Here is a 26062-nt window from a genome sequence, read left to right on the forward strand (position 1 = left end):
TCCCTGCAGCTTGGGGGGCTCGTGACCCCCATGCTAAGGGGCTCTGGGCAGCCTGGCCGCAGACTGCTGAGGGGGCAGCGCCGGCCCGGGCAGCGCCACGGGGCCGTGGTTCCCCCCATGGCCCTCAGGCGGCACAAACCAGCCCCGGCCACCCCTGCGTCCACCCCTGTGTGATGCTCGCCGCCTCCGGCGAGAACCAGCCCGGTGCCGTTTTGTGGCCAGACAGAGTGATTTTGGTTAAAAATGTTATCTGCAGGCCCCAGTGGGTTGTTAACCAAAATGCTGATGTTGGCCCACTCTGCGTGTTGCGGGAAGGCCAACGCTGCGCCCCGGCGGGGTCAGGCCTGGAGGGGCTGTGGCTGGCGCCCGCGGGTGCAGCCGGGCCGGATCCTGGGGCCTGGGGTGCCCACAGCCCGCGGCCCCCCAGGGCAGCCGGGGACAGGCAACTGCTGCAGGACCGGGCCCCGCGCCTGCACCCTTGGGGAACCCAGCACGGCACAGGATGCGGCCCCCCGGCACCGCCACTGAGCGGGGGGCTGTGGAGTGGGGGGGGCTGGCCCTGACCGGGGCACGGGGTCCGGACCCCCTGGGCCGGGCACCCCCAGGCCCTGCTGGCCAGGGCAGGGGGTACGGGGCTGCTGCTGCCGGGCCTGCCGGGCCGGCCTGCCCCTGTGGCTTTTTCTGGTGGTTTATTTATGTACTTAAGCTATTTCCCCCTCTTGTGATTTACTTCTTTATTTTTTATTTTTTTATTTTTATTTCTATATTTTTTTAATTTGTGTTATTTCTATTATTATTTGTGTTACTTCCATTATTTCTATTTCTATTATTTCTATTTCTGTATTTATCTTTTTATTGTTTATTATTTTTATTATTTCTCTTCTATCTTTTTATTCTTTTTATTGTAATTTCATTATTATTGTTGATGTTTTGATTGTATTTTTTCTTTCTCTTTTTGTTGTATCTTACTGTATTTTTGTTATTTTCGCTGTTCCTTTCCTGTACTCTCACCGTTACCGTCACAGTCTCCGTGCGTTACTCTCGCTGTCCCCGTTCCTGTCCCGCCGTCCCGTCCCGCCCCCCCCAGGCTCCCCCCGCCCCCCGCCCTTTCTCTTCGTGCCGCGGTTCGCTCTCCCTCCGCTCCCCGCCGCCGCCGCCAGGGGGCGCTCCCGCGCCGCTCCCGCTCCCGCTCCTCGCCGCGCGCGGCCTCGCGTGCCCGGCGGGTGCGCGCTGACGTCAGCGCGCGCCGACGTCACGGCGTGGCAGCCCCCGGTGCCGAGCGCGGCGCCCGCAGTCCCCGCCGCAGCGCCGGCACCGGAGCCTCCGCCGCGGGATCGCGCCCCGCCCCCCGCCCCCGTGCCCGGCCCCGCCCCGCCGCAGGATGTCGGTACCGGAGCCCGCCGGCGGCGAGGAGGCGAAGCAGGCCAAGGAGGCGGAGGACGCCGAGAAGTTCTCCTTCATGGCCACCGTCACCAAGGCGCCCAAGAAGGTACCGGCACCGGCACCGCGGGGCGCAGCCCGGGGGGGTTCTCCCGGCACGGCCACCGGGGGCTGCCGGGGGGCCTCGGGGCCGCGCCGCCGGCGGCCCGGTGCTGGCCGCGAGGTGCTCGGCGCCGCGCGGGGCCGCGCAGCCGGGGCACGAGGTCCCCGCGGGGCTGAGGGCCGGAGGCGGCCCCGGAGGCGCCCGGTCCCCGCGGCACGGCCCTGCGGGGGGGTCGCGGCCGCTGCTGCGGCGGAGGCAGCGCTGCCTGCCCGGGCTGGGGCCGGGACCGGCAGCTGGAGGCTGCCCCGTGCCCGGCGCGCTGTGTCCGGGCTGAGGACGGAGCCCGGAGGAAGGAGCGGAGGAACGTGGAGCTGGGATCTGCCTCCTGCAGGGGGGGCCCAGCACGGCTCGAGCTCAGGGGTTGTTTTTTCCTTTTTGTTGCTGTTGTCTTCCATGAGGCTGGGAAGTTACCAGCGTGCGGCTGTGGCCAGCTGAGCTGGGAGGAAGAGCAGTCTGTGAATCCTGAAGCATCCTGCAGGGCCAAAAGACACGCAGGAAAAAGAAATGCCCCGTGTGCCTAGGGGGGGACCATCCCAGCATCCTGAGAGACGAGGTTTGCTTGTTCCTGGGGGGTGTGGGGCAGTTTTATTTCCTTGAATTTGCTGCTGTACACGCAGGCTCCTTGCACGGTGTGAAGAGCACCCGTCCGGCTCTGCAGTTGCCGCGGCCTCTCCCAGCTGGGTGCTGATATGAAAGGCGCCCTGAGCAACACGAGGCAGTGGAGGCTGATAACATCAGCAGGCAGCGAGATCTTGGGGATCGTGCGATGCAGCTGAGGTCAAGGAACAGAATGCTTCGGGCCACTGTTCTCCTTGCCTGGCTAGTTCCTGCAAATAGAGCTCGGTAATGGCGAAGGCGTTGGCAGAAGGATAAAAGGACGGGACGGGAGAATTGCCCTCCTGAGATAAGGCACTGACTGCCTCCAGCTCAAGGTGTTTTCAGATGCCTTCAGAGCAGGATCGCAATTAAACCATTACAATGCCTTCCAGTTTTAATGCAAGTCAAAGCTGCTTATTGCAGTTCTCAGTGTGGCCTGCGAAAAAGAGGGCTGAGAGGTGATTCACCTGCGTAAAGGTGGGGGATGTCGTGCGTGGCCTCCAGGTTTTTGGGCTCCTTGAGCTTGTGGCTGCAGCTCGCATCAGATGCTTGGAGGTGGGGGGGGAGGGTGGGACTATGGCCAAGCCGAGCACAGGCTCGGTCTCCTCTGCATGACCTGCTGCTGAAGGGATTTTCAAAGAGGGGCTTTGGCTTGTTCTGGTGTTTGGGCAGTGCCAGCGTGCAGCGGGAGGGCTGGTGTGAGCCTGCCCACGTTGCCGTCCCCAGCTTGAGGCCCCTCTTGGCCTGAGGGGAGGATCTCGGGTGCAGCTGGAGCTGCGTTGGCCCCATAGATGCTGTGCAGTCTGCGTCTCCCTTGCCTTTGGTAACGCTGCCCCGGGCACTGGCACGAGCCCGAGCAGCGCAGCACACGCAGAGGATTGCTGACGTATTTTTTCCCCTCTTGTCATTGAGTTGTTTAAGGTGAAAAAGTGAAACAGCAGGAGGTAAGAGATTAAAAGATTAAATATGATCAACTCTGGATTTAAGTTGGAGCCGCAGCAGTAGAGGTGAACAGAGCTGTAGCCTTTATGCAGAAATGCGTCTGGTTTTCCTCCAAGATCTGGGGTTGCCTGGCTCCACTGAAACTCCTTTTTTGCTACTGTTTATGGGAAATTGGTCTGTCAGCAAGATAACACCAGCTTTGGTCAGAGTGAGGCGGTTCCTTGGTGGGGAGTGGTTTAAAGGCAGAGGTGAGTGATGTTCAGCCTTGTACTTTTTTCAATGTGTGCCTTGATGTTGCAGGGGGATTCTGGGGACACTGAGGCTTGTGTCTTGCCCAGGTTAAGTGAAAACGGGCATGGGGGTGAAGGAGAGCTGAAGGGTAGGGTGTGCTCTTCCAAAGCTCCGTGTGTGCCTGGGCATCTGCTCTTCTCCACCCTGGGGACCCACAGGTGCCCTTGGCAGCGGTTTCTTTTCCAGTCTGCATCAGCTGCTCGGCAGAGCCTTAAACTCCTGGCCGTGCTGCGCTGTGGGTGCCCTTGAGCCTGGGGGACGTGGCGCTGTCCTTGGGGACTGGTGGCAGAGCAGGGGATGGCTCTGTAAGCCCTGTCCAAGTTCGTGTCTTCACCTGATCCGTGCCGTGTCCTTGTTGCGCGGGCTCGGGTGCCCACACAGGCTGCGTGCCCTTTGCGTGCCTCCCTCCTGTGCAGCCCGCTCCTTCACAGGCGGGTGCTGGCGGACAGACAGACAGACGCTGTCCCTCTCTGCAGACAGGTCTGCTTATTCATGCAGCTGGAGCGTGAAATGGGCTGCGGCCTCGGACTTGCCCTCGGGGAGGTGAGAGCCGCACGGCAGCCCTGCACCCCGAGCAGCCGGCGAGCCCGTTGCCGGCCCGCTGGGGTCGGTGTGGTGTCCCCGCGGATGCTGGTGCCGGAGGAGTCCTGCGGAGGCTGCGCGGCAGGGGATGCTAACGCACAGCGCCGCAGCTTTGCAGTGGTGCTGAGCCGGAGCCGCGCGGGGGTGGCAGGCGGTGGGAGCAGGGGACGGAGCTGCCGGTGCCTGCAGTCCCCTGGCAGGGCCGACGGCTGTCCCCCGAGCATCCTCTCTGCTGTGGCTTTTTGAGGTCGCCTGCGGGGCTGCTCTCCTGCTGTTGAGCTCTGCCTGACCTTGCTGCGGTTTGCTGCTTTCTGCGCAGCCCCTTCCCAAGGCTGGGTTTTCTGCCGGTCCTGACTTGTCTCTGGTCCCTGTTGTCCTGCCAGGGCCAGGTGCTCACAAATTCGCCTTCCCCCTCGGTGTGCAGGGGGGATAGGGCTGCCCTTGTGTGTATTGACACTGCTCCTGGAGTCACTTGTTTTTCCTCTTTAATTTCATCCCTTAGACTGACTGCTTGTAAATCTTTGTCTGCCTTTGTGAGCTTGTCCATGGCTCTGGCCACCACCTCCTTTGCTGGCTGTTTAACCAGACGTGGTGTGCTTGATTGTGTTTGCTTCCTTGCCCAAACCATCTTTTGGTTTCTCATCACCTTCTCCCAGCAGGTTTTCCTTCCCATCTAGATGCCAAGGCTGGGATGCTGCTGGAGGGCTGCTGCTCTGCAGAGACCCCTGTGGTGGATCTGGCCTTTTTCAGGGTGTAGGGAGGCAGTGAACACGCTGGGTTAGAGGGCTTGGGGCTGATCTGGCTGGACCCCTGGCGAGTGCAAGCCACGTGGGTGTTAGGAACTGAGGTGATTTACTTGGCGGTTGTTCAGGGCTGGCAGCAGGCAGGTCACCGGTGGTGCTTTATTAAATTACAGAATCTTTAATTATTTCTGATAGAAGTTGCTCTTTACATGTATGTCCTTTTCATCGCCCTGACTTTTTGGAGAGTCTCAGTGATGTATGTAAAGGAGGCCTCTGCTTGTGACCCAGCACTTCTGCAGGGTCAGAAAGTGCTTAATTAATTAATATTGAACTGAAGAGCAGGAAGAAGGGAGACTTCCTGGGCTCTGACACAAACCATCTTCAAAGTGATGTGTCAGGGTGAAGCACCTGAAGCATCTCAAAAAGCGTCTGTGATTCTGTGAAAACAGACAAGTTTTGCTCATCTGTTCTCCCCCTCCTTCAGCACATGAGGTGGGTTGTTTCCGCGCTGCTGGAGGTGGAAAAGGAGGTGCATGTCCCTTCGCAGCACCATCCAAAAGCAGCTCCTGTCCGTTGATGGTGCAGGCGTCGGGGCAGTGTGCCTGAATGGCACTGAGTCTCCTGGCCCCTCTGGGAGCCTCCTTCCCTTCCCTCTGGACCCTGGGAAGCCTGCTGGCGGCAGGAGGGTGCTGCTTTCCTTTGGCCTCACCCCAAATGTGCAGTTGCCTTGTGGAAGGACTTGGCTGTGCCGGTACTTTCTTTGGGACCTCATCCTTTTTTGCTGCGCAGATGCCGGAGCCTGCTCTCGTGCTCCCTGCTGGGCCTGGGGTCTTGCTCTGGAAAGCAGCTCCTTGAGGCCAGCCTGGAGGTGCCCTTGCAGATAAGCAGCCGGCTCAGCACAGGGCTGTGAGCTGAGGACCCTGCCCAGATTGTTCCTCCCAGGAGCCAGCACGTTCCTTGTCCCAGGTGTTTGAGCAGTGCTTAGTCAAAGAGATTTGCTCGTATCTGGCCGGGCCTTTTATCATCAGCAGTTTCCTGCGGGCAGTGCTGCTGTTTGCAGAGGGCTTTGCTGCGCTTCCTGCTCAGCCCTTGGACTGGGGCTGCTTATCTGGGGGCTCTGACCCACGTCCACCCAGCAGGTCGTGGTGACGGTGGAGGCGGCTGGCCCTGAGCCCCTGCCGCTCCCGTGGGGCGCAGACCGCAGAGGACCTTGCACCAGGGCTACAGCAGCACGCGGCCTCCCCTTCCCAATGAGCGTGGGGACAGTGGCTGGGGGCTGCTGGGGGGGGCTCTTGGAGACCCGCGGAGCGAGGTGGTTGAGGACCGGGGCGGGAGGTGGGAGCTGGAGCCGTTCGTGCCTTTGGGAGGCCACCCTGGTTGCCCTGTCGCGTTGGGCTGCTTGAACTCTGAATTTTAATTACACTCGGGGATCAATACGGTGGCCTTGGTAACGAGCTTATTGCTGCTGCAGAATCTGTTTACTTCAGGTTGGTGACAGCCAAAGAACTTTGGTGGCCGAGGACATGATGTTCCCGCAAGTCAATCAGGGCGCGTTGTAATGCGGGTGAGGCTCCCCAGCCCTCGGCAGAGGGGACGGCTGCTCCTTGGCTGCTCCTTGCCTGCTCCTGGAGCCCGCTGGCAGGGCCCGCGGGTGCTGCTCGGCTTTGCGGGCTGGGCTTTGGGTGGATGCTGGTTTACGAGCGGGGTGCGGGCGCAGGGAACGGCTTCTTGCAGCCTCTGCAGGGAGAGGGAAGGTAGGCGGCGTGGAAAGGAGTCTCCTCGGGGCTTTGCCTCGCTGAAACTTCCTGATGGCCTGCGGTGTGAGGATCAACCTGTGCCTGCTGTTTTCTCTCTTCTCCTTCACCTCCCTGCAGGGAGCCCTGAATATTACAGTTTTGCACCATGGGGAGAGGCTTGTGTGGAACCTGGGCAACTTCTGGAGTGAAAACATCTGGCTTGGAGCTGTCTGCCTCCTGCAGGCAGTGCAGCCTGTGTCTCCGTACGTTTCAGTTCCTTCTACAAATACTCTCTGCACTTGCTGTCCCCTCAAGGAGAGCCAGTTCACTTCTTAGCCCTCCTGCAGCCTTTAACTTAATGGAATGAATCCTGTTTGCAGGAGGCTGTTGTCTCTGCCCTGGCATGGTGGGTTGGTGTCCGGGAGGGTGACGTGCGTCCGTCCTGGTAGCGAGCCCTGAGCAGCAAACTGCCTGCGCTGAAGTCTGGTGTTCCTCTCCTGCCTTGCAGCCCCTCCAGCCAGATGCAGCAAAACACAGGACTTCTCTAAGGCTGAAAGAGTCCGTGTGAGTGAGAGGCAGCTGTAGGTGACGCATCCATGGAAATACCATTGCGAGGGGCCGGTGGGCAGTTGGCCAGGGCAGGGAACATGAGGAAATGGAAGAGCTTGTTGTTACATTTCCATCTGCATGGCTATTTCCCGACTTGCTGAGATGTGCTGCAAACGGGCCGCGTCTGTTTTGATGCTGATCCTGCCAGGCATTTTTCTCTAGAGCCAAGGCACAGGGATGGAACACCTTTTAAGTGTGGCTGGAGTCAAGGTGGGGTGGTGTTTGCCATATTCATCTCTTGAAAGAGCAAAAAATGTCTTGAAATACTGGGACTCAGCAGGCCAGTTCTGGGGAAGAAACGGGGGCAGATGGGACACTCACTGTGCAGGGAACCAGGGCTGAACAGGCTGGTTTGCTCCCCAAGCACACGTGATGATGCCTTAGGGTTAGGGAGAGGTTTGGGGTTTTCTTGTGTTTGGCTGCTGGCTGTGGCTAACCCTCGCTCTGGCCTGTGCAGTGGGGCTGGACTCAGAGCGCTTCCTCATGTTCCCGTGGTCTTGTCCAGCTGTGACTGTAGACGAGTTTGATTTAATTCAAAAATCAGAGTTAATTACTGTTACACAAACAAGTTTCTGTGGCCTTCAAGCTCTAAAGTGGCCAGACACCCCCTTGGGGCTTGTAGTCCTCCGCCTGCCTGCCAGCCCCTGTGGATGACTTAACCCAGCAGGGGGTCTCCAGTTAATACCAGTGACCTTACTGCCTGTACCTGTGGTTTGCCACAGGGGCACAGCTGGGGCGTTGCTGCAGATGTGCTGCTAGGTGGTAAGGCTGTGATGTCTTTACACCCCACAGCCAGCTCTGAGCGAGAAGCCCGTTGAAGACTTCTCCCAGGGTGTGCTTTCCCTGTTTCCAAGCCTTATCTGTCCTCTGCATCCCTTGCTATCTCTGCTGTGTGAGCTAATTAGCTGACCCAGCAAGCAGAGCTGATTGCTTTTTGCACTGTGGAAGGTGATGCTTTCCTGCCCGGGTAGCCACAGCCCCACGCTGCACCATGCTGGTTTTCTAGGGTTAACCTCTGAAACACCATGGGCGTTCACTGCCCTTAAAGATTGTGGGTATCTGACCTGTGCTATCCCTCCGCGTTACAGCGGGAGCGATCCTTTGCCTCGATTCCTGGAGTCCAAGGACCAGGTGCCTTATCTGCTGGGGGAGAGCTCCTGGCTCCTGCTGGAGGGAGCACACCTTTGACCTCAAGGCGTTTATAAGGCAGCAATTACTCCCAGTTACTCTTTAACAGTTGGACGCTTAAAATCGCATTTACTTTATTTAATCCTGTGTTCTGTTTATTTTTCCCTTAACTAGCAGTCACAGTGATTCCTGTGATGGCTGAAATCTTGTGGCGGTTTCCAGCCTATTAACCTTTGGAATGGACCCATTTTGTTCCTGGTGTTTCTTTTCTACCGAGCACTGGGTCTCGTGTGAAAGTTCTTAATTTTCCTCTTGTACTCATGGAAACTTTTTTTTTCTTCCCAGTGCTTTACCCAGCCATCCCTCATCTGCCAGTGACGGATGGAGGCTGGTATTAGGGCTTGGCTGGTTTACTTTGCCAGGACCTCAGTGCCCTTTATTTCCTTGTCGGGAACGGTGTGAAGGTTTCCAGACAGAGGCCTGGCTGCGGTTCCTGCTCAGGGAGTTGGCTCTGCCTTGCCAGTAGAAAAACCTGCCCCGTGAGCCCTCCTGGTGCCAAAGGCACAGATTGGAGTGGCACTGAACGTGGCGATGATCCCACTTGGGTCTGCAAAGTCGAGTGGCACCCTTGGGTGGTGAATCTGCCCAACAGCTCTTGGTGTCAGCGCATTGAAGCCCTTTGAGATGCCCTCTAAGGTTTGAGCTGGGGAGCTGTCATGTCCCCGAGGAGTTGCAGGTGAAGTCCTCTGGTTGTGGAGGCCATGCCTGGAGCTGAAGCAGGTCCTGCTCATGGACATCATGCCTGTAGCCCGTGCCGTGCCCCTGCTTGCTCTCCCTTGGTGCTCTTCCAGGTGTGGGGAGGTTCGGAAGATGCTGATGTTGATGCTGGGCTGTTCTCTCCCGTGTCCCTGGCTGGCTGTGTGTGGGCAGCAGGCGATGATGGCTGAAGCCCTGGGCACTGCTAACGCACCTGCTGTCTGGGTCTGCCCTGCCTCCTGCTCTGGCTGGGTGCCTCTTGCTGCCAAACTGATTGGAGCTGGCAGTCGGGTTGTGCCATGAGCTTGGCCACAGCCTCCTGCGAACTCGTGCTGTCCCTTGTCTGCTAGCCTTGCGCTGGCTCGTTTGGCCAGAGCTGGGAGGAGGTGAAATGGGCTGCTGGTACGAATCATGGAGCCAGATGCACCTCTGAAGCCCTTCTGAAAGCCTCCACTTGCTGGAGGTTTGGGGCAAGGGATGGTGAGAGGTCGAGGTGGAAGCTGCTTGCTGGCTCTGACATCCCCATCCAAGTGCCTGATTTTTTCCTCTCTCCGTCAGTCCTTGCAGGATGCTGCAGACTAGAAATGCCCCCTGGGGCTGGATAACCCTTACAGGGTAGGAACCTGAAAACACCTGTAGCTGCCTTAACGGTTTCTACCACAAAACCATGTGTGTCCCGTTGGGTCCTGAGCAGGATCCGTGTCCCCTGCGTGCGGGGGGCTGCGGCCAGCCCACAGTGGGTCCATGCCCCTCGTCTAGATGCTACTGCCCTTTGGGAGGCCACGGGAACGGGGCTGGGCTAACCCAGCCTGCAAGTAGGGCAGAGTGGGTCTGAGGACAGCGGCAGCGCTGCTTGCTCGGGGCTGCTGCCAGCGATTGTGGCAGGAGACTGCGGGTCACTTCGGGGAGGGCTGTTTGCTCCCCATTAGGACATTTTGGTCCTCTCCAGACCCTGTGGTTGCAGGAGCGGAGCCCAGAAGAGTGCCGTCCCCTCTCTGGGGAGGTGGCCCAGGCAAACCTGCTGCTCTGCTCTTCTTATTGACCTAGAAAAGAAGAAAAGCCTCAAGCTGTTTTTTTTTTTTTTTTTTCCCTCCTCTCCCTGTTGGCTGCTGTGTAGCTGAAGAGACATCAGCCCCTGGGGTGCTTTTTCCCTTTCTTCCTGCTGCATTGACTGAACGTGATGACTTGCTTCTGAAAATAAGTGAATTTAAACAATTGCTGTTTAGAAATGTCCAAGCTCACCAGCACGGCAGGACTCGGCTCTGCATGAGAAAACAGTTGTGGCTTCCCTGGGGGAAACCGTGCTGGGGAAATGGACTTTCTGCAGACAACGAACCCTCAGCAGTAGCCTGGGTGTTTGAAGCTTCCCATCTCCAAGCCTTCAGAACTCAAAAAGCTGCTGATAAAGTCTGTGTGCCTTAGCAGTAGCTGAGTGTAAGTGGTTTTAGGTGGTTTGCTGCTTTCTCATCATGTTTGGAGCTCAGAGCCTGTTCTTGTCCCCATTGTGTTCCTGCAGGGCAGAAGTGCCTGCAAGGGCACCTTCCTGTCCCAGTGTGGCTGCACCATCGCTCACCTTGTCTGTAAGGAGAGGGTGAAAAAAAGGGGTAAACCCGGTGGCTCCCTTCCCTGGGGTATGGGGGGAGCCTGGCGCCGCTCCCCAGCACGTGTCTGTTCCCTGTGGAGCCCGTGCCTGGGAGAACCAGGTCAGCGCCTGGCCTGGAGCTGGTTGATGCCTTTTCAAACCCACGTTCTCCTTCCACCGCCCAAGGCTGTGCAAGGCACAACCAAGCCGGAGGGGTCCCTGCCCCTGAAAACAAGTGGCTGCTGTTGGAAGTCGTCGGTCGGCGTGGGGATGTGTGCGGATGTGCCAGGTTTTGCACGGGGAGAAAATGTACTTCAGCCTTGGCGGGGGTGACTGAGAGCCGGCAGCATTCAGCACTGCTGGGCTCAGATTTGGCCAGCTGGTGTCAGATCCTACAGGGCTTCTCCCTGAAACCCTGCTGTACCAAGCGAGGAGCTTGGTGCAGGGCTTGGTGCCCATTGGGACCCCGTTCCTGTCTCCTGCTGCCCAGCCCGAGTGGGGAAGCGATGCTGACCTGCCGTGGAAAACACACGGGCTCTGTTCTGGGGTGTACTGTGCAGAGAAATCAGTGCTCTGTTGCTTTGTCTCCTTGGTCGTGAATTGCTGGGCCGAAAAATATTTTCCTTGCTCTCAACCATTGTGCTCCACCCGGCTGGAAAAGCCGCTTCCAGCAGGACGGAGGCTGGGACGCGGTTTGTGAGCGTGCCCCCTGCAGCCAGGCATGGAGCCCCTCGCTCCTGCTCCCCTCCTGCCCCTGCCAGCCCGGCGTTGTGCGGCTGCCTCCGCAGCCCCCGGCCATTCGTTCAAACTCCTGGGACATCCACGGGATTACGAGATTTTCTCCTTTGCTTTAATGCAGCTAGAGAGTCTGGCACGTGGAAGGTAACGCGCTTCGCCTGGCCACAGTGCCTGCTGTCCCCCCTCGTCTGCCTCTCGGCAGGTTGCCGAGGCTGCGTTAATTTGCTGGGTTTGGAGGAGGTCTGAGATGCAAATGGTGCCTTAGATTTGGGAGCTGCTTGCGATGTTTGGTGATAATTTTAGACAGGGCAGATTTTGTTAAGCTGCAGAGTTGAGATGAGCCCTGGTAAAGCCACGGCAGGGATTACTGTGGTTAATTCGGCGCTTGGTTTCCTTAGCAGTGATTTTTATTCTTCCCTGGATTCTGACTGGTTCCAGAACTGCGTGCTTCCCCCAGAGTGGGGCTGTGCCCTGGAGCTGGCTCAGCGTCCGCGGCCAATCCCTAAGGAGGGACCAGAGTCTGGAGGGGACGGCGGGATGCGGTGGCAGGTAGATCTCGCCTGTCGTGGCAGCATGGGCAGAGCACTTCCATGTCCAGCCCCACCTCCTTCCCATCATGGCCCAAATGTGCTTTCCTCCAAGAAGCCATCCAGGCCACACAGATGCTGTGCCCCGGCCTGGGGGTCTGATGTCGTGGATGCTGTAAGCAGGGACAGATGTGTGTCTGTGACCTGGGCTGCAGCAGTGAAGCCTGGGTTATCTGTTGGTTTGTTTCTTTTACCTCCTAGGTTCACACCTTTCCTGGAAATGTTTTTCTGAGATGGAGAAAATTCCTCAGCTAACACTTTAAGCTGTTTTAATGCCAGCAGCTGTTTTATGGGGCATGTTTACACCCTCTGGTTTGATGAGCTGCCAGAGGAAGAGTTGGGGAGGACAGGGTGGAAATCTTGCTGTGCTGATGTTGCTGCTCTGTTTTCGCCCTGGAAATGCCCACCAGCAATTTGCCGATGCAGAGTTGACGCAGGCCTTTCTCCGGCTCTCTGGTGGAAGATTGACCCAAGCGACAGACGTTGGAACGGAGTCCAGCAATGCCATTCCTTGGTTGGGGACCTGCACAACAGCTCCAGCCCCGAGGACACTGCTGCTACCTGCCTGACGCCACTTGCTGGAAGCGTTCCCGTACCTCTTATCTCCTGGCATCCTGCAGCTAGGATGCCCTCAGGTTCCTCCCTCTGTGCTGAGCAGCCTAAAAGGATTGCAAAAACAAACCTGCAAATTCCATTTAGCATTCTTTTTCCTTCCACTAATGCAAATTCATGCAATTTGTGTCTGAATCACACGGCGTCTGCTGGGAAGGCTGGTCTGGGCAGCAGATGCCAGGCTGTTATGTACCCAGTGCAGAGTTGCTGGCTGAAAACCTTTTAGCAGCAGCACCCACAGAAATGCCTGGGATGCTTGCCTGGGAGCGCTGAGGGACTTGGCCTGCGGAAAGGGTGTCTTCAGCCTGTCTTTGGAGGAGATGCTGGGTTTGTGTCCTTCACCCGCGTATCCTCCTGCTAGCTTGGACTGTGCAGTGGGCTTCGCGTCCCTGCTTCCCCTCCTGAGCAGAATACCAATGCTGCTTTTGGCTCCTCAGCTGCCTTTCTCCAGAAGCTGTCTCCATTTTACAGCCCAAATAGCCGTAACAGCGCAGCAGCCGCCCCGTCTCAGGCTCTGCAGATTCTTCCTTTCTGGGACAGATGGTCTCAACTAAATGGCTTCATTCTTCTCCCCATGAAGACTGTTTGCCGCATCAAAGCTTTTGGGGAGCTTTTGGGGTTATTGTGACATGGAAAACCCCTCCTTGAGGCCACTGTGGCTTGTCTCTTTCCATCATCTTGATCTCTTCAGGACTCTTCTCGAGGTCTCCGGGGTCCGTAGGGATGCTTTGTTAATCCCACTCCCTGTGATGATGTTTCATCCCTGTTAAGTGGCAAAATTAAATCCTGCAGCAACATGATCAGAGGGAAGAGACCATGCTGGGGGTCTTGGTCAGCAGGGTGGGGGTCTCCTGCCTGGCAGCATGCCTCGGGGGTGGGCATCAGCCTCTATTCCTAATTCCCTTTAATCTCTGCTGTCTTTCTCTTGCAGAAGCAGCAATAGGGCTTTTGCTGCCTGATCAGACGGCATGTCAGCAGCAGCAGAGCAGTTTGGGGCTGTTTTTCCACTGCTTTGATGAGCCAGCTGTAGGTGCTGGAGCCTCGAGTTGCCTCTGGCTGAGCTAGGAAGGAAGGGTGGCTGATTTAGGACTTCTTTTACAATGGAAACATCTGTAACACACAGGAGATTGAAAGTCAATGCAATGTCAACTGCTTTTTGTTGAAATGTTCTCTCGTTAGGTTTTCCCCCTGCTTTTAGTGTTGCTTTTGGAAGAATGTGCCATGTTTTTAACCTGCGGGATGCCCTGCTCCTGAGAAGGAGCCCAGAAGCACCAGGGATCTACTTTTCTAACAGGACCACCCCAGCTTTCTTGCCGCTGCTGCATTTTCAGGCAGGACCAGGTGGACCTGATTCGGGCAGGGGCTGCTGGAGCCTGGGCTCCTCTGAGCTGCGTGGGGACCTCTGCCTGCCCAGTGCATGTCTGGAGGGTTGCACAGTACTTGTGTTGTGTGGGCAGTCAGACCTTTCCTGGAGGAGTGTTGTGAGTCAGAGAAGGGCTGAAGGGGATGTTTCCAGGCCTGCTGAGTGCCTTTTTTTTTTTTTTTTTTCCGTTAACTTCAGGTGTTAGGCGTCAAATTGGCTTTAACCTTCCGGTGGCAGAGCTGACAGGGCTGAGGAGGTTCAATTTTGGGCATCTGTTCATAGCCACAGATCTGTTCCTTGATCCATTTGGTACTGCTCATTTCTGTGTCTAGAGCAGTCAGGGTGGACTGAAGGGAGCCCTGGGCTCATATAGCCTGGATGATGGCATGCCATGAGGAGCACCTGCTGACTTAGAACTTCTCTTCCTTTGCATATCTCAGCAAATCCAGTTTGCAGATGACATGCAGGAGTTCAGCAAGTTCCCGACCAAGACTGGCCGCCGGTCCCTGTCCCGTTCCATCTCACAGTCTTCCACAGACAGCTACAGCTCTGGTAGGTTCTGGGCTCCTCGTGCCTGCGCAGCTGTCTCCTAGGTCCGGTGTCAGGGCCACATGCTGCTTGTACCAGGTGTTGGGATGCTCCATGCTGCTGGGTGGTACTCAGATGTGGAGGCTTTCTCAGGCTTTCTGAAGTTCAGACATTGATTTTTTTTTTTTCTTCCTTTCCTTTTCTCTTGGTCTTTCTCTAGCAAAAGCTTTTTTTTTTTTTTTTTTTCCTTCCCTACGTGTTGAGCGCTGGGTTTTGTAGAAATCTAGAAATCCAGCCTGCAGAAGATGTTGGGGAAGGGATTATACTATTTGATTGCCTCCTCTCTGGCTATGTGGACTTCATCCATATTCCACAAAGCTGGGTTTTAACTTACCTGCCTTTGAGAGGTTTGTATTTTGGTAAACCAGCCTTATTCACTCTCATAGTTAAACTTCAGTGCATCACTTAGCTCTGGGTTATTTTAGAGAATGAGAGTGCAAAATCCCTATGGGCATTGGCTTTCCTTGTGAAATTTGTAGTTAGAGCCATTGGCATGTGTGTGCATGAAAGCCGGAAAGCAAAACAGAACAGAAACCTGCCCAAAGGGTGGGTTGGAAAAGGGTCCCTGGGGTGACGTGCGCTCCTCTGTTGGCTTTAGCTGCCTCCTACACAGACAGCTCTGATGATGAGGTGTCCCCCCGTGAGAAGCAGCAAACCAACTCCAAAGGCAGCAGCAATTTCTGTGTGAAGAACATCAAGCAGGCAGAGTTTGGACGCCGGGAGATTGAGATCGCCGAGCAGGGTAAGGGAGTGTGGGATGTGAGGGGTTTGTGGGGCTTGTGGCCGGGTCCTATGCCCACTGGGGGCAGGAACTGAGACGAGGTGATTCCCAAAATTCTCATTATGGCCTTGGATAGCTTGACTGCACTGTCTCCCACCCCCACCCCCAAATCAGCAGATGATGTGGAGAAGAGCTAGACGCAGTAGCAAGCATTAACAACGTGTTGCATCCATCTTCTAATGACAGCGAGGGCTCTTGTAGGGTTTAATGTCCTAGTGGCTCTGGATGGGAAACCTCAGTGGGCAAGGATCTTGCAACGCCTTCAGAGACACTAAAACTGACTGCCCCAACCCCCTCCCTTGGGGCTTGCGGGAAGCCGAGTTACCATTTCCCGCAGGGCTGATTGGGTAACTTTGCTTTCAGGCTCCTTTTAGACACATGCTACAAAGCCAGAGAAGGGGAAGACAATACAGGCACATTTAGAGCAGCTCTTTTGAGATGTGGCAGCACTGTTTATGTCTTTATGTGCTTTTCCTCGGTGTAATTCTGCTGCAAGACTGGTGACTCCGTAGCTGGGGCATATTGGTTACCTGCCATGGGCAGTGCCTGCTCTTTGTTATGTAGCTTGGAGGATGCTGTGTCCTGAATGGCTCTGTCAAATGATGGGTGATGATTGTGTCTTGATCCCAGTTTGGACAGAGCAGTCAGACCGGGGATGGGGAGTTTTCTCACTGGCTGTATGACAACTACAGGAAGAACTGTGGGGATGGATGTGTCCTGTGAGACCACTGAGAGGGGAGCAGGTCTGGCAGAAAGGAAGTCCTCCAGAGTAAGCCATCATTAAAACCCCTCTTTTCCTTTTGCAGATATGTCTGCTCTGATTTCACTCAGGAAGCGAGCTCAAGGGGAGAAGCCTTTGGCTGGAGCTAAAATTGTAGGCTGTACACACATTACAGCACAGACTGCGGTGAGTGGCTGCTTGTTGGGGGCATCTGGGGTGGGAGAGACGAGCTTTTCCCTGGAGAGGAAAGTCTCTGAAGTCTCCTAGCCTTGAGGAATTGGTGGAGGCACCTTCACTTTTCTGGTAACCTCTCAGAGAGGTTCTGCTGCCTACATTTTCCCAGGGCGATGTTTGCTGAAGCCGGTCCTTGGTCAGTTCCTGGCTGCCCATAGCACAAGGCTGTGCTCGGGCTGTGCTGGTGCTGTGGCTCACTCCGCTGTCTCGCAGGTGCTGATCGAGACCCTGTGTGCGCTGGGAGCGCAGTGCCGCTGGTCTGCCTGTAACATCTATTCCACCCAGAACGAGGTGGCGGCCGCCTTGGCAGAAGCAGGTGAGTACAGCTGAGCCTGGGTGAGCGGAGTCCCTTCCAGTCCCTCTCCTGGCGCTGTGGCCTTGTTCTAGGAAAGGGTTGGACCAAATATCTTTTAGGGAGGGATAAGCAGATCTGCTGTTGGTGTGGGCTGGGATTTGATCCCTGCGTGGCCCTCCTGTCTGTGGCTTTCCCAAGCTGGCCAAGCAGAAGAGAGCTCTGCCAAACTCAGCGGGTGCCAAGGATACTCCTCTTTCTCCTTCTAGGTGTTGCTGTGTTTGCCTGGAAAGGGGAGTCAGAGGATGACTTCTGGTGGTGCATTGACCGCTGTGTTAACGTAGAAGGCTGGCAGGCCAACATGGTAATGAGCCTTCTTCCAGCCCTTCCTCTGTGGAGCGGTCACTGGGGACTCCTCACCCTTCCCTTCCTGGGGCTGTTCCTAGGAGCGTGCTGGGGCTGCCTTGGCACCTGCTGGTGTTGCAAATGCCTTCGAGACCCTGCTAAAGCTAGCGTCCTGCAGAACGGCAGCTGGAGCTGGGCTGGGGGCCACCGTGAGGGTTATGGGAGCTGTGGAGGCAGTGTCCAGAGTTGTATAGCCCAATGGCATGGGAGCATCTCCTGCCACAGCTGCCAATGAGCTGAGAAATCACAGGACCTCTTTCCCCAAAGGGGCAGCCCCATGGGAGCTGCCCCAGCTGCTGCTGTCTTGACACAGATCCCATCTGCAGGGGTCTTTGAGGGAGACCTTTCCCTTGCTGAGAGCCAGTGATGCCACTTGCTGCCTTGGCTTGGGGTCTGTGATGACTAGTCATGCGAGAGCATGTGGCACAGGGCTGTGACAGCTCCTGTAGCCTTTCCTCTTGGCTGTTTGCTTTTGGAGCACGAATGTTGTATCTTCCTTCTAATCTCAGACTGTTTAGTTAGTGCTGTCTGTGGTCGTGTTTCCAGGCTGCAGAACAATAGCAGGGGCAGAAAACCCTGCTAGGGTTCATCAGCTCCACACAGTGGGTAAGAAATCCTCCCTTCCAGAGGAGACCCTGAATCACTGGCATCTAGGAGAACCTGGTAGTCCTGGTCCCCAGTCTTCAAACAGCCAGTCCCCAGGCCCAAATAGCCTTCTATCAGTGCCTGGAGATCCTTTCCATCTCTATCCCCATCCTGTCCCAGTGGAAAGACTGACTGCCCCATGCTCTTACTTGCCTGTTCTGTAGATTCTGGATGATGGTGGGGACCTGACCCATTGGGTTTATAAGAAGTACCCCAACATATTCAAGAAGATTCGAGGGATCGTGGAGGAGAGTGTGACTGGTGTGCACAGGTAGGAGGTTTGGGAAGGCTGATCTGAAGATCTCATATCCAATTGCTGCTTTCTGCTCTGACCTGGCTCTGTCCTCTTCCAGGCTGTACCAGCTCTCCAAGGCTGGGAAGCTCTGTGTCCCAGCCATGAACGTGAATGACTCTGTCACCAAACAGAAATTTGACAACCTGTATTGCTGCCGGGAATCCATCCTGGATGGGTGAGTCCATCTCTTTTCCCCATCCCCACTTCAACTCTTAATGGTGGATTTGGCTCTGGTTGCTCTTGAGTGGAGACTGCGCTCTTTGCTGCTTCGCCCTCACTGTGTGTTTGCAGGATTTGGTTTTGGGGCTCCTTGCTGTCAGCGGTGTGCGCCTGACTAATCCCAACACAGGTCTCTCTCTGTCCCCCAGCCTGAAGAGGACCACAGATGTGATGTTTGGAGGGAAGCAAGTGGTGGTTTGTGGCTATGGGGAGGTGAGTTTCATAAGCTGTGAGTCAGCCTCCTGCCCAGCTATCCTTCCCCCAGGCTGTCTCCTGCTCCTTCCCTGCTCAAAGGCCACTCACCTTTGCTTGATATAGGAGATCAGATCGGGTGAGCCATTATGGGGGAAATCATGCTAGAGCCTACTGGGAGGCTGGAGAACAAGCATCAGATTTCCCAGCTTGCCTGTAGATTAGCTGGGCTGTAAATATGACGGCTGCTGGGAGCGCTGGCCTGAATTATAACTACCCATGGGTGCACCCATCTGCTATCCCTGGACCAAGTTCAGCATCCAGCCTGGCTGTCACTCTGCCTGTGACAGAGGAGGTGGAGGGGCGGGCTGCATCTTGCTGGTCGATAACGTTCTGGCAGGGGGGAATCGTACCGCAAACTTGTAAATGATTCTGCCCTGGCAGAGCACGGAGCCAGGAGCTGACACCTTCCCTCCATCTGTGCGCTGTCTGTGTGGGTGTTTATCTTCCTGCGCTGCAAAGGCCTGGCAGTAGCTGCAAATGCTCTTCCCGACAGGAACATGCTTACTAATTTATTTAGACACGAGTGGAACCCAGCTCTGCTTGACCAAGAGGTTGCACTGGCTCTTGCCCAGGCCCTCTGTGGTGCTGTGTGCTTCTCTAGCTGTGTTTTGTGCTGGGAGTTGTCATCTCTGGGGCCTGTCCTGAGTTTTACTGGATTTCTGCACATCAAGGGAGCCTTTCCACCCTCAACGGTTTTCCCTTTGGATGTGGGTTGGAGTCCCAGTTTGTCCTTCCTGGCTATTTTCAGTAAGTGAGGTTGGAGCTGGGTGATAAGTGAGGGTGTCTCTGGAGACGTTCCTTACAGCACTGAGCTGGCCCAAAAACAGGGCTGAGCATGGGCATGTGGAGACTAGCCAGCTGTTCGTGTGGGTAAGTGGCATGGAGACCAGGGTTTTGCTGGGATGTCCTGTGTAATTCTGTAGTGGACAGAGAGGGCTAGAGTTGAAGATGCTTTAAAAGGAGCTCTGCTCTCCCACATGCTGATGTGGGAAGCATGGGAAGGAGGATTTGTCCCCCCCATCAGTGCAGAACAGCTCTGAATGTCAAAGCCCTTTGGTTTAGGGGCAACTGCAGGAAGTACACACTAATCCATGCTCTGCTGACTGGGAGTGGGGTGGTTTTAGAAGCTCCTGGTGGCTGTGCTTGGGGGACAGGTGTCCACGAACAGGGAGCTGGGCACATGGTACCCAGCAAATGGGGCTTATGCCTTGCTGAGCTGCTCCTGGCATTAGGCAGAAGGGCAGCTGTAGTGTTGCCCAGCCTGGGATGTACTCTGGCTGTTTTGGGGAAGGGATTTCTGCACTCAGTGTGTCCTGCATTTGGCTTCATGCTGGTGCTTTGCCTCTGCAGGTCGGCAAGGGATGCTGTGCTGCTCTGAAAGCCCTGGGAGCAATCGTCTACGTCACGGAGATTGACCCCATCTGTGCTCTCCAAGCCTGGTGAGATGTTAAACGTAGCTTGTGAGCACCTCTTCCTTCTGCTCTCTGGCCTCCTTTGAAGTCTGACAGAGGCTAAACAGAGACAGGAGAATCTGTGGCTAATCTCGGGGAGTGTACATCTTTTTGGGGTGTGATGGGGAAGTACTGGGGTGTTTTCAGGACTGGTTCAGTGGTGGGATATCAGCTGCTAGGCACCTGCCTAGCTGGCTTGGGAAGACTGCTTAAGGGTTCCTGCAGGGCTGACTGAGTGTTTCATACATCCTCCAGCTCTTACAGCATTTGTGAGAGCAGGTTTCATGCCGGATCCTTTGCACAGCCCTTCCTCTTGCATCTGGCATCTCTGGGGGTGTGGAAAGGTAGCCTGGCTGCTGTCGTGAGTGATTCAGAGCTGCTCCATCAGTGTCTGGACACCTAACTGGGCAACCTGCTGTAGGGAACCTGTTTTGGCAGGGGGATTGGACCCGATGATCTCGTGAGGTCCCTTCCAACCCCTACAATTCTGTGTGTGATAGCACTGAGACCCCTTCTGGCCTAAGGCAGAGGGGGACCAGGCTTCTCCTCCTCATCGTGGTTCCAATCTCTTTTTTTGCCAGCATGGATGGGTTTCGTGTGGTGAAGCTGAGTGAAGTAATCCGTCAGGTCGACGTTGTCATCACCTGCACAGGTAGGGATGGAGAAGGTCCTGGGTGACCCTTGAAGCAGGCTGGGAAGGAGCAGTTGTTCCCAAGCCGGTGTCTCAAGGGCTCTGGGGCTGTTTGGGGTGGAGGACAGTTTGTTGCCACATGTTGCTGATTCTACACCAGCAATAGCTACTCTGTGGGGAGAGTTTTTTCTCTTAACCCCCAGTTTGCTGTTTGATTGTGCTCTTCCCCAGCCCCTGGGATGAGGAAATGTTTTTCTGTGGCCAGCCAGGAGGGTGCTTGTCCTGGTTGATGTCCAGTTGATGTTGTCTCAAGCTGGGCTTCTCAGACCCAAGTGCAGGGAAGGAGAAATTTGAGAGTTTATATTGCCCTTGCCTTGGGTTCATCTGTGCCCTGCCACAGGAAACAAGAATGTTGTGACCAGAGAACACCTGGATCGGATGAAAAACAGCTGCATTGTGTGCAACATGGGCCACTCCAACACGGAAATCGATGTGGTGAGTGTGCCTACTGGCTGTGTCCGCCCTGTGGTCCTCCCACAGTGACTCCAGCCTCTTCCTCCTGCCCCTGCAGACCAGCCTGCGGACCCCTGAGCTGACCTGGGAGCGGGTGCGCTCACAAGTGGACCACGTCATCTGGCCAGATGGGAAGCGGGTGGTGCTGCTGGCCGAGGTGCGCTGAGAGCTGTGCTGCCACATTGCTTTGGGCATCTGCAGTGATTTCCAGGCGGGTCAGAGTTTGAAACAGTCTTAACCAGATAGAAAGGTGCTGGGATCCTTGGAACCTAGGAGGAGGTTCAGAGCGCAGGAAAGGGTTACTTGATTTTATTTTATTTTTTCTTGAGGTAAGGGAAGTATTGTGTACCACATGCAGCCATAGAGTATCTGGTTCATTCTTTTGAGCCAGGAGCCATTTCTGAGAGCCAAACACCGTCTGCATCTGGCTTTGACAAGGTTTCCCACGCAGCAAACTGGCTGGGTGTCTCCTCTTGCCTCTCAAGCTCTACTGGCACTAGGAGGGGCTCCGTTTTTAGGGACTGCAAAATCTCCCTGCACCAAATCTGAGGGGTAGGGTGGAAACTAAGACAGAGTCTGGGCAGCCTGGTCATGTGCATGGCCCTTGAATTATTGCCCTGTGGTTGTCCCCTGGCCCAGGGAGAGGGTAGAGGTGAATCATATCTCAGGTGATTCAATTTGCCTTGGAGGCAAGTTCAGCTCTCGGCACCCTTCTGCTGTCTCCTAGGGCCGTCTTCTCAACTTGAGCTGCTCCACGGTTCCCACCTTTGTCCTCTCCATCACAGCCACCACTCAGGTCTGTACACTGTGGGGCTGAGGGGTGTGAGCGGTGGCGTGTGCCCTGAGGGTCTTGTAAGAGCCTTGGGGTGGGGGCGGTTTGGAAGAAGCTGGGAACCCGCAGTGCTTGGGGTTGTGCTGGCGCCACAGATGTGGTAGGCACCACCTCTTGGCTGGAATGTGGCTAATGATGGCGTGAACTTACTGCTTTGGTTACAGCTGGGAGATAACTTTTAAATGAGTCACGCTCTGTTCTGGCAAAGTTCCTGTTGTACCATAAGCAACTGGAGAGCTCCCTGAGCACAGGTTTAAGCTTACTTCTAAGCAAGGCTTTGTTTTGTCTTTGGAGTTCTGCTTTCTGTATGACAACAACAAAAACACATAACTGGAGTGACTCTTGGAGATCTGGGAGTCAGTGGTTAAATGCTTTTGAGCATCATCACCGTCTCAGCTGGGCGGACATGGCTTGTATCCTGCAGTTTGCCCTGACTCCACCTTTCCAAAGAAAACGATGATTGAATTTGGCTCTGCTCTGTGATCTGTGCTCAGCGCTGGCCACATGAGCAGCATGGTGCCGCAGGCAGCCGAGGACAGCACAGCCTTTATTCTGCAAGTGGTGGGAGGAAATTGTGGGGCTGCAAACACAAGGGGGGGGACCAACGTCTGGGCAAAAATCACCGCTGTGATCAAGGGGATCATGCTAATTGTGGGGAATCTTCTTTTCCTCACACTTGTCTGTGTAAAGTGGTGGGGACAGGGGCTGTGTTTTGGACCTCATTCTCAACTGCATGAACTGGCCCTCAGGAAGATGCAGTTTTATTTCTGTCAAAGGAGAGGCTGTGGTTTTTGGAGCAATGCTGCCAGCTTAAAATGAGCAATTCCTTTATTTTCAAGTGATGCAGCAGCCTTACGGTTTAAGGGAGTTATAGCTGCTCCCCTTTCCTTCATCCTTGTGTTCTGGATTTCCCTTGGGCATTAAGCCCTGTGCTGCAAACAGGCTGGGTGGCACCTCATCTCTGACCTCTCTGGTCCTCCCCTGGTGGTGGTGGGATCCTGGAACCTGGACAGGGATTCACCTTTGGGTAGAAGTACCTCCTTCAGGGCATTTTGGAAATGGTCACTCCCCTCTCTCAGGCTTCCAAACCTGATCTCGACTGCTGGGAGCTTTGTGCTGGTTGCAGGTGTTCAGTGCTGCCTGGCTGGTGGCTGTCCCTGACTGTCCCCGGTCTGTCCCCTGTGATCTCTGCAGGCTCTGGCTCTGATTGAGCTTTACAATGCTCCCGAGGGCCGCTACAAGCAGGACGTGTACCTGCTGCCGAAGAAGATGGGTGAGTGAAGAAACTGCTTGCTGTGTCCAGAGCTGCTTTATGCACTGACTTGTCCCCTGACTGATGGGGGGCAGCAGTTTTGGATATAAGGAGAAATTCAGATCTGGGTGGGACAAATCTTCCAGCTAGAGGATGAGTTCAGGGAAGCAGCAGCAATCTTGAAACACTTGCACCTTGTCCTCTTTATTTTCTTTAATGCTCTGTGGTGTGTCAGGTGTCCCTCATCCTGAAGCCTTCCTGCTTGGAGGCTTTCATGTGCCTTTTGGTGCACATCCTGCCCTCCTCGGCACCAGGGCTTGGGCTCAGCTCTGCCACTGGGTTGCCTGATGGTGAATTAGCGGTACTAAATGGCAAGGACAGCCCAACTAGACCACTGTGTGTTCCCCTGCCCTGCTGTGGTGTGATGAGTTCACTTCCCTCTCCTTCCCAGACGAGTACGTTGCCAGCTTGCACCTGCCTTCGTTTGATGCCCACCTGACGGAACTGACGGATGATCAGGCAAAATACCTGGGACTCAACAAAAACGGGCCTTTCAAACCCAACTACTACAGGTCAGTGCTGGCTGGATGTTGCTGGGGACATCGCTTTCCACTGGGAGCTCTGTGACCCCTCTGCAGATGGGAGCTGTGTCCCCAGGTGCTCATGGCCTCACTGTCACCTCCCTTCTCTTCTAGATACTGATGGACCATACCTATGAAGGACCAGACCACACAAGGCAACATGAGAGATTATTTTTAAAAATCATTTTTTTGACCTACTTTTTTTTTTTTTTTTTTTAAACCAACAAAGAAACCTGTTTTTACTTTTATCAGTGTGATTTTAAGGTCACCTTTTTTTTTTTTTTTTTTTTTTTTCCTCTTGAGTTTTCACCCTTTTATGTGACCACATCTCTGTCTGATCTTGGCAGACAACCTGGGATTTGCTTCCTGCTTTGATGTGGCTGAAGCCGCTGGTGGCTCCCAGCCCTGGTTCCCTTTCCTGTTGTGTGAAGGGCAATTAATTCCTGCAGTGGTGGTTGTTTTTTTTTTTTTTTTTTTTTTTTTGACCTTTCCAGCCCATGTTAGTCTTGTCCAGGATATCTGCAGATATGGAGATGCTGTTCTACATTATCTTACATTTTCTTTCTTTGTGTGGATTATCTGCAACTTCTAAATTGCCTTAAAGAGCCCAGTTTTAGCTGCTAGATCTATGCTCCTAGCTCTGCTTGGGAGCAGAGTGGCGCCTGCTGGCCACCTCGTGAATAGGTGACTGTCCCCACCCGGCCAGGGTCCGTGTGCGGAGGTGGCTGCTGGCCTGGGTTTGGCTGGCTGGGTACGGGGAGTTCACTGTTCCAGGGTGCTAATCTGAATTTGGATGGGGGTCACTCACCCAGCATTATCCTCATCTCTCCTAGTGTGTTTTTTTGTTTGTTTGTTTTTGTTTTTTAGCCAAACTGCACCTTAATTGAGTTTAAAACTTTTTTTCCCCCTCTTTCTCCTTTTTGATTCTTAAAAAGATGTATTAAAGAGGGGAAAAGCACTGGGGGTGCATCTGGCTGCAGAGTTTGGGCACTTGCTGCATCAGAGCGGCCCCATCTCCCAGCAAGAAGTGAGGGTGGTTTTTAATGGTGTCTGGGTTTTTCAGGGGGGCATTTCACTTTTGTTTCAAGATGGATGCAGAGATGAACCTTCCCCCTGTCCCAGCCTGGGCTCCCCTTTGCTGCCCCATCCCTCGAGCTGGGCTTTCTCAGCTGCCTCCCCTGCCCTCTTATAGTGTTTCAGCTGCTCTCATTGCCTTGTTCTTTCCTTTCCTATCCTTGCTGGTGACAAATACTTCTCTTTTCCATCTCTTGCAGCTAGCCCTAGGACAGGGAAAAGTCCTTGCAACCCAGTGAGGTTTCTCTTAGCTTTTATTCCCCCCCCCCCCCAATGCCTCTTTCTTCACCTGGCGAAGGCCAGAGCACAGCGGAAAGGACCCTAGCCCTGGGTTCTCTTGTTCCCTTGCTGCCTGTGCTGCCTGCGTCGCCTGGTACACGGATGTGAGATGCTGTGGTACCCACGAGAGGGCTGCTCTTGCTGCCCTGTCCCCAGGGACAGGGGATGCTGTTTTAGCGCTGGGTTGTGGGTGCTGCTGATAGCGGAGGGTGTAATGCTCCTTTTCTCTTGGTGGGGACTGGAGGATGATGCAACCCTGAACGGTGTGGCTTTGATCACCCTCTTGTCCCCACCTTCTCCTTTGATTATCCCTCTGCTGAGCTGCACTTGCCCAGCAGCTACGTGGGGAGCCCTCTGCTCTCCCTTAAACTCCGCAGGGGCCTGGGGCTTGGGTCTCTGGGGGCCTGGGCTGGGCCCCCTGCCCTGGGAGCACAGCGTCCCCCTCTGTGCCACCCCTGTCGGGCATCAAACCCGGGAGTAGGGCCTCCAGCTCTGTATAAGCCATGTTGTGCGGGGCAGCCGGGGTGGTGGTGGCAGCGTCGGGCTGGGAGAGAGAGGTTTATTTTGTATATGAATGATTTTTAATGAATGCAATATTAATCCTTGCAGTTGAGCAATAAATCATTAAAGTCTAATTAAACTATTAGGAAAAAGAAAGCACTCCTCCTGTGGGCTGTTTGTTTGAAGACCACTCGCATGCACCCCCTGGGGGTTGCATCTGAGCCCCGTGTGTGGTGGGGGCTCTGCCTGGCACCAGCTCGGGGCCGCGCCCAGCCCCCGGGGAGCTCCTCCAGTGCCCTGCATTTGGGGTCTGAGCCTCCCTGACCCCACTGAGGGGGACTCTGATCTTCTCTGAGCCCCTCTTGGCCCTCTGAGAGGCTGAGAGTTCTATGGGGCCTCTCTGCTGGCAGCTCGTCCCCCTCTAATTGGGATCTAAGCCCCCCCCAGTCCCCTCGGTTTGAAGGTTCGCTGCTTCAAGGCCCCTCATTTTGGGGTCCATCCCCAGCACCGCCCCTTCTTGCCACTCCCAACATGGCGGCTCGAAGCCGTCGAACCGCGGGCGGAAGTGCCGCTCACAGCATGGCTGCGGGCCGCGCCGGGGCTCCGGGGGCTGTGCCACACCTAACATGGCGGCTCGGGGGCGGAGCTCGGTGCCGGCCGGGTACCGCGCCGGACGTGGCCGCCGGGGGCGGGCGACTCCGAGC

The 26062-nt window shown here is 55.4% G+C and overlaps 1 protein-coding gene across 1 annotated transcript; it reads left to right on the plus strand.

Moving 5' to 3' along the window:
- Window positions 1–1268: 1268 nt before the first annotated feature.
- AHCYL1 (adenosylhomocysteinase like 1) lies at window positions 1269–25514 on the plus strand. Its single transcript, XM_084498068.1, has 17 exons — window positions 1269–1489; window positions 14250–14361; window positions 14996–15139; window positions 15985–16085; window positions 16347–16449; window positions 16695–16789; window positions 17640–17746; window positions 17829–17945; window positions 18139–18202; window positions 19595–19683; window positions 20277–20347; window positions 20727–20821; window positions 20898–20996; window positions 21567–21635; window positions 22866–22944; window positions 23375–23495; window positions 23619–25514. The coding sequence occupies exons 1-17, from the start codon at window positions 1382–1384 to the stop codon at window positions 23623–23625; spliced, it is 1581 nt and encodes a 526-aa protein (XP_084354194.1). The 5' UTR covers window positions 1269–1381; the 3' UTR covers window positions 23626–25514.
- The last annotated feature ends 548 nt before the right edge of the window (window positions 25515–26062 follow it).

Source organism: Aythya ferina (genome assembly GCF_964211825.1).
Source record: "Aythya ferina genome assembly, chromosome: 25".
Lineage (NCBI taxonomy): Eukaryota > Metazoa > Chordata > Aves > Anseriformes > Anatidae > Aythya > Aythya ferina.

Excerpts from the sequence above, each read along its gene's own strand:
- AHCYL1 (XM_084498068.1), top strand. The coding sequence starts at position 1,382 with ATGTCGGTACCGGAGCCCGCCGGCGGCGAGGAGGCGAAGCAGGCCAAG. Across the intron at positions 17,747-17,828 it reads AGTGTGACTGGTGTGCACAG|GCTGTACCAGCTCTCCAAGG; the intron begins GTAGGAGGTTTG and ends GTCCTCTTCCAG. Across the intron at positions 18,203-19,594 it reads TGGTTTGTGGCTATGGGGAG|GTCGGCAAGGGATGCTGTGC; the intron begins GTGAGTTTCATA and ends TTGCCTCTGCAG.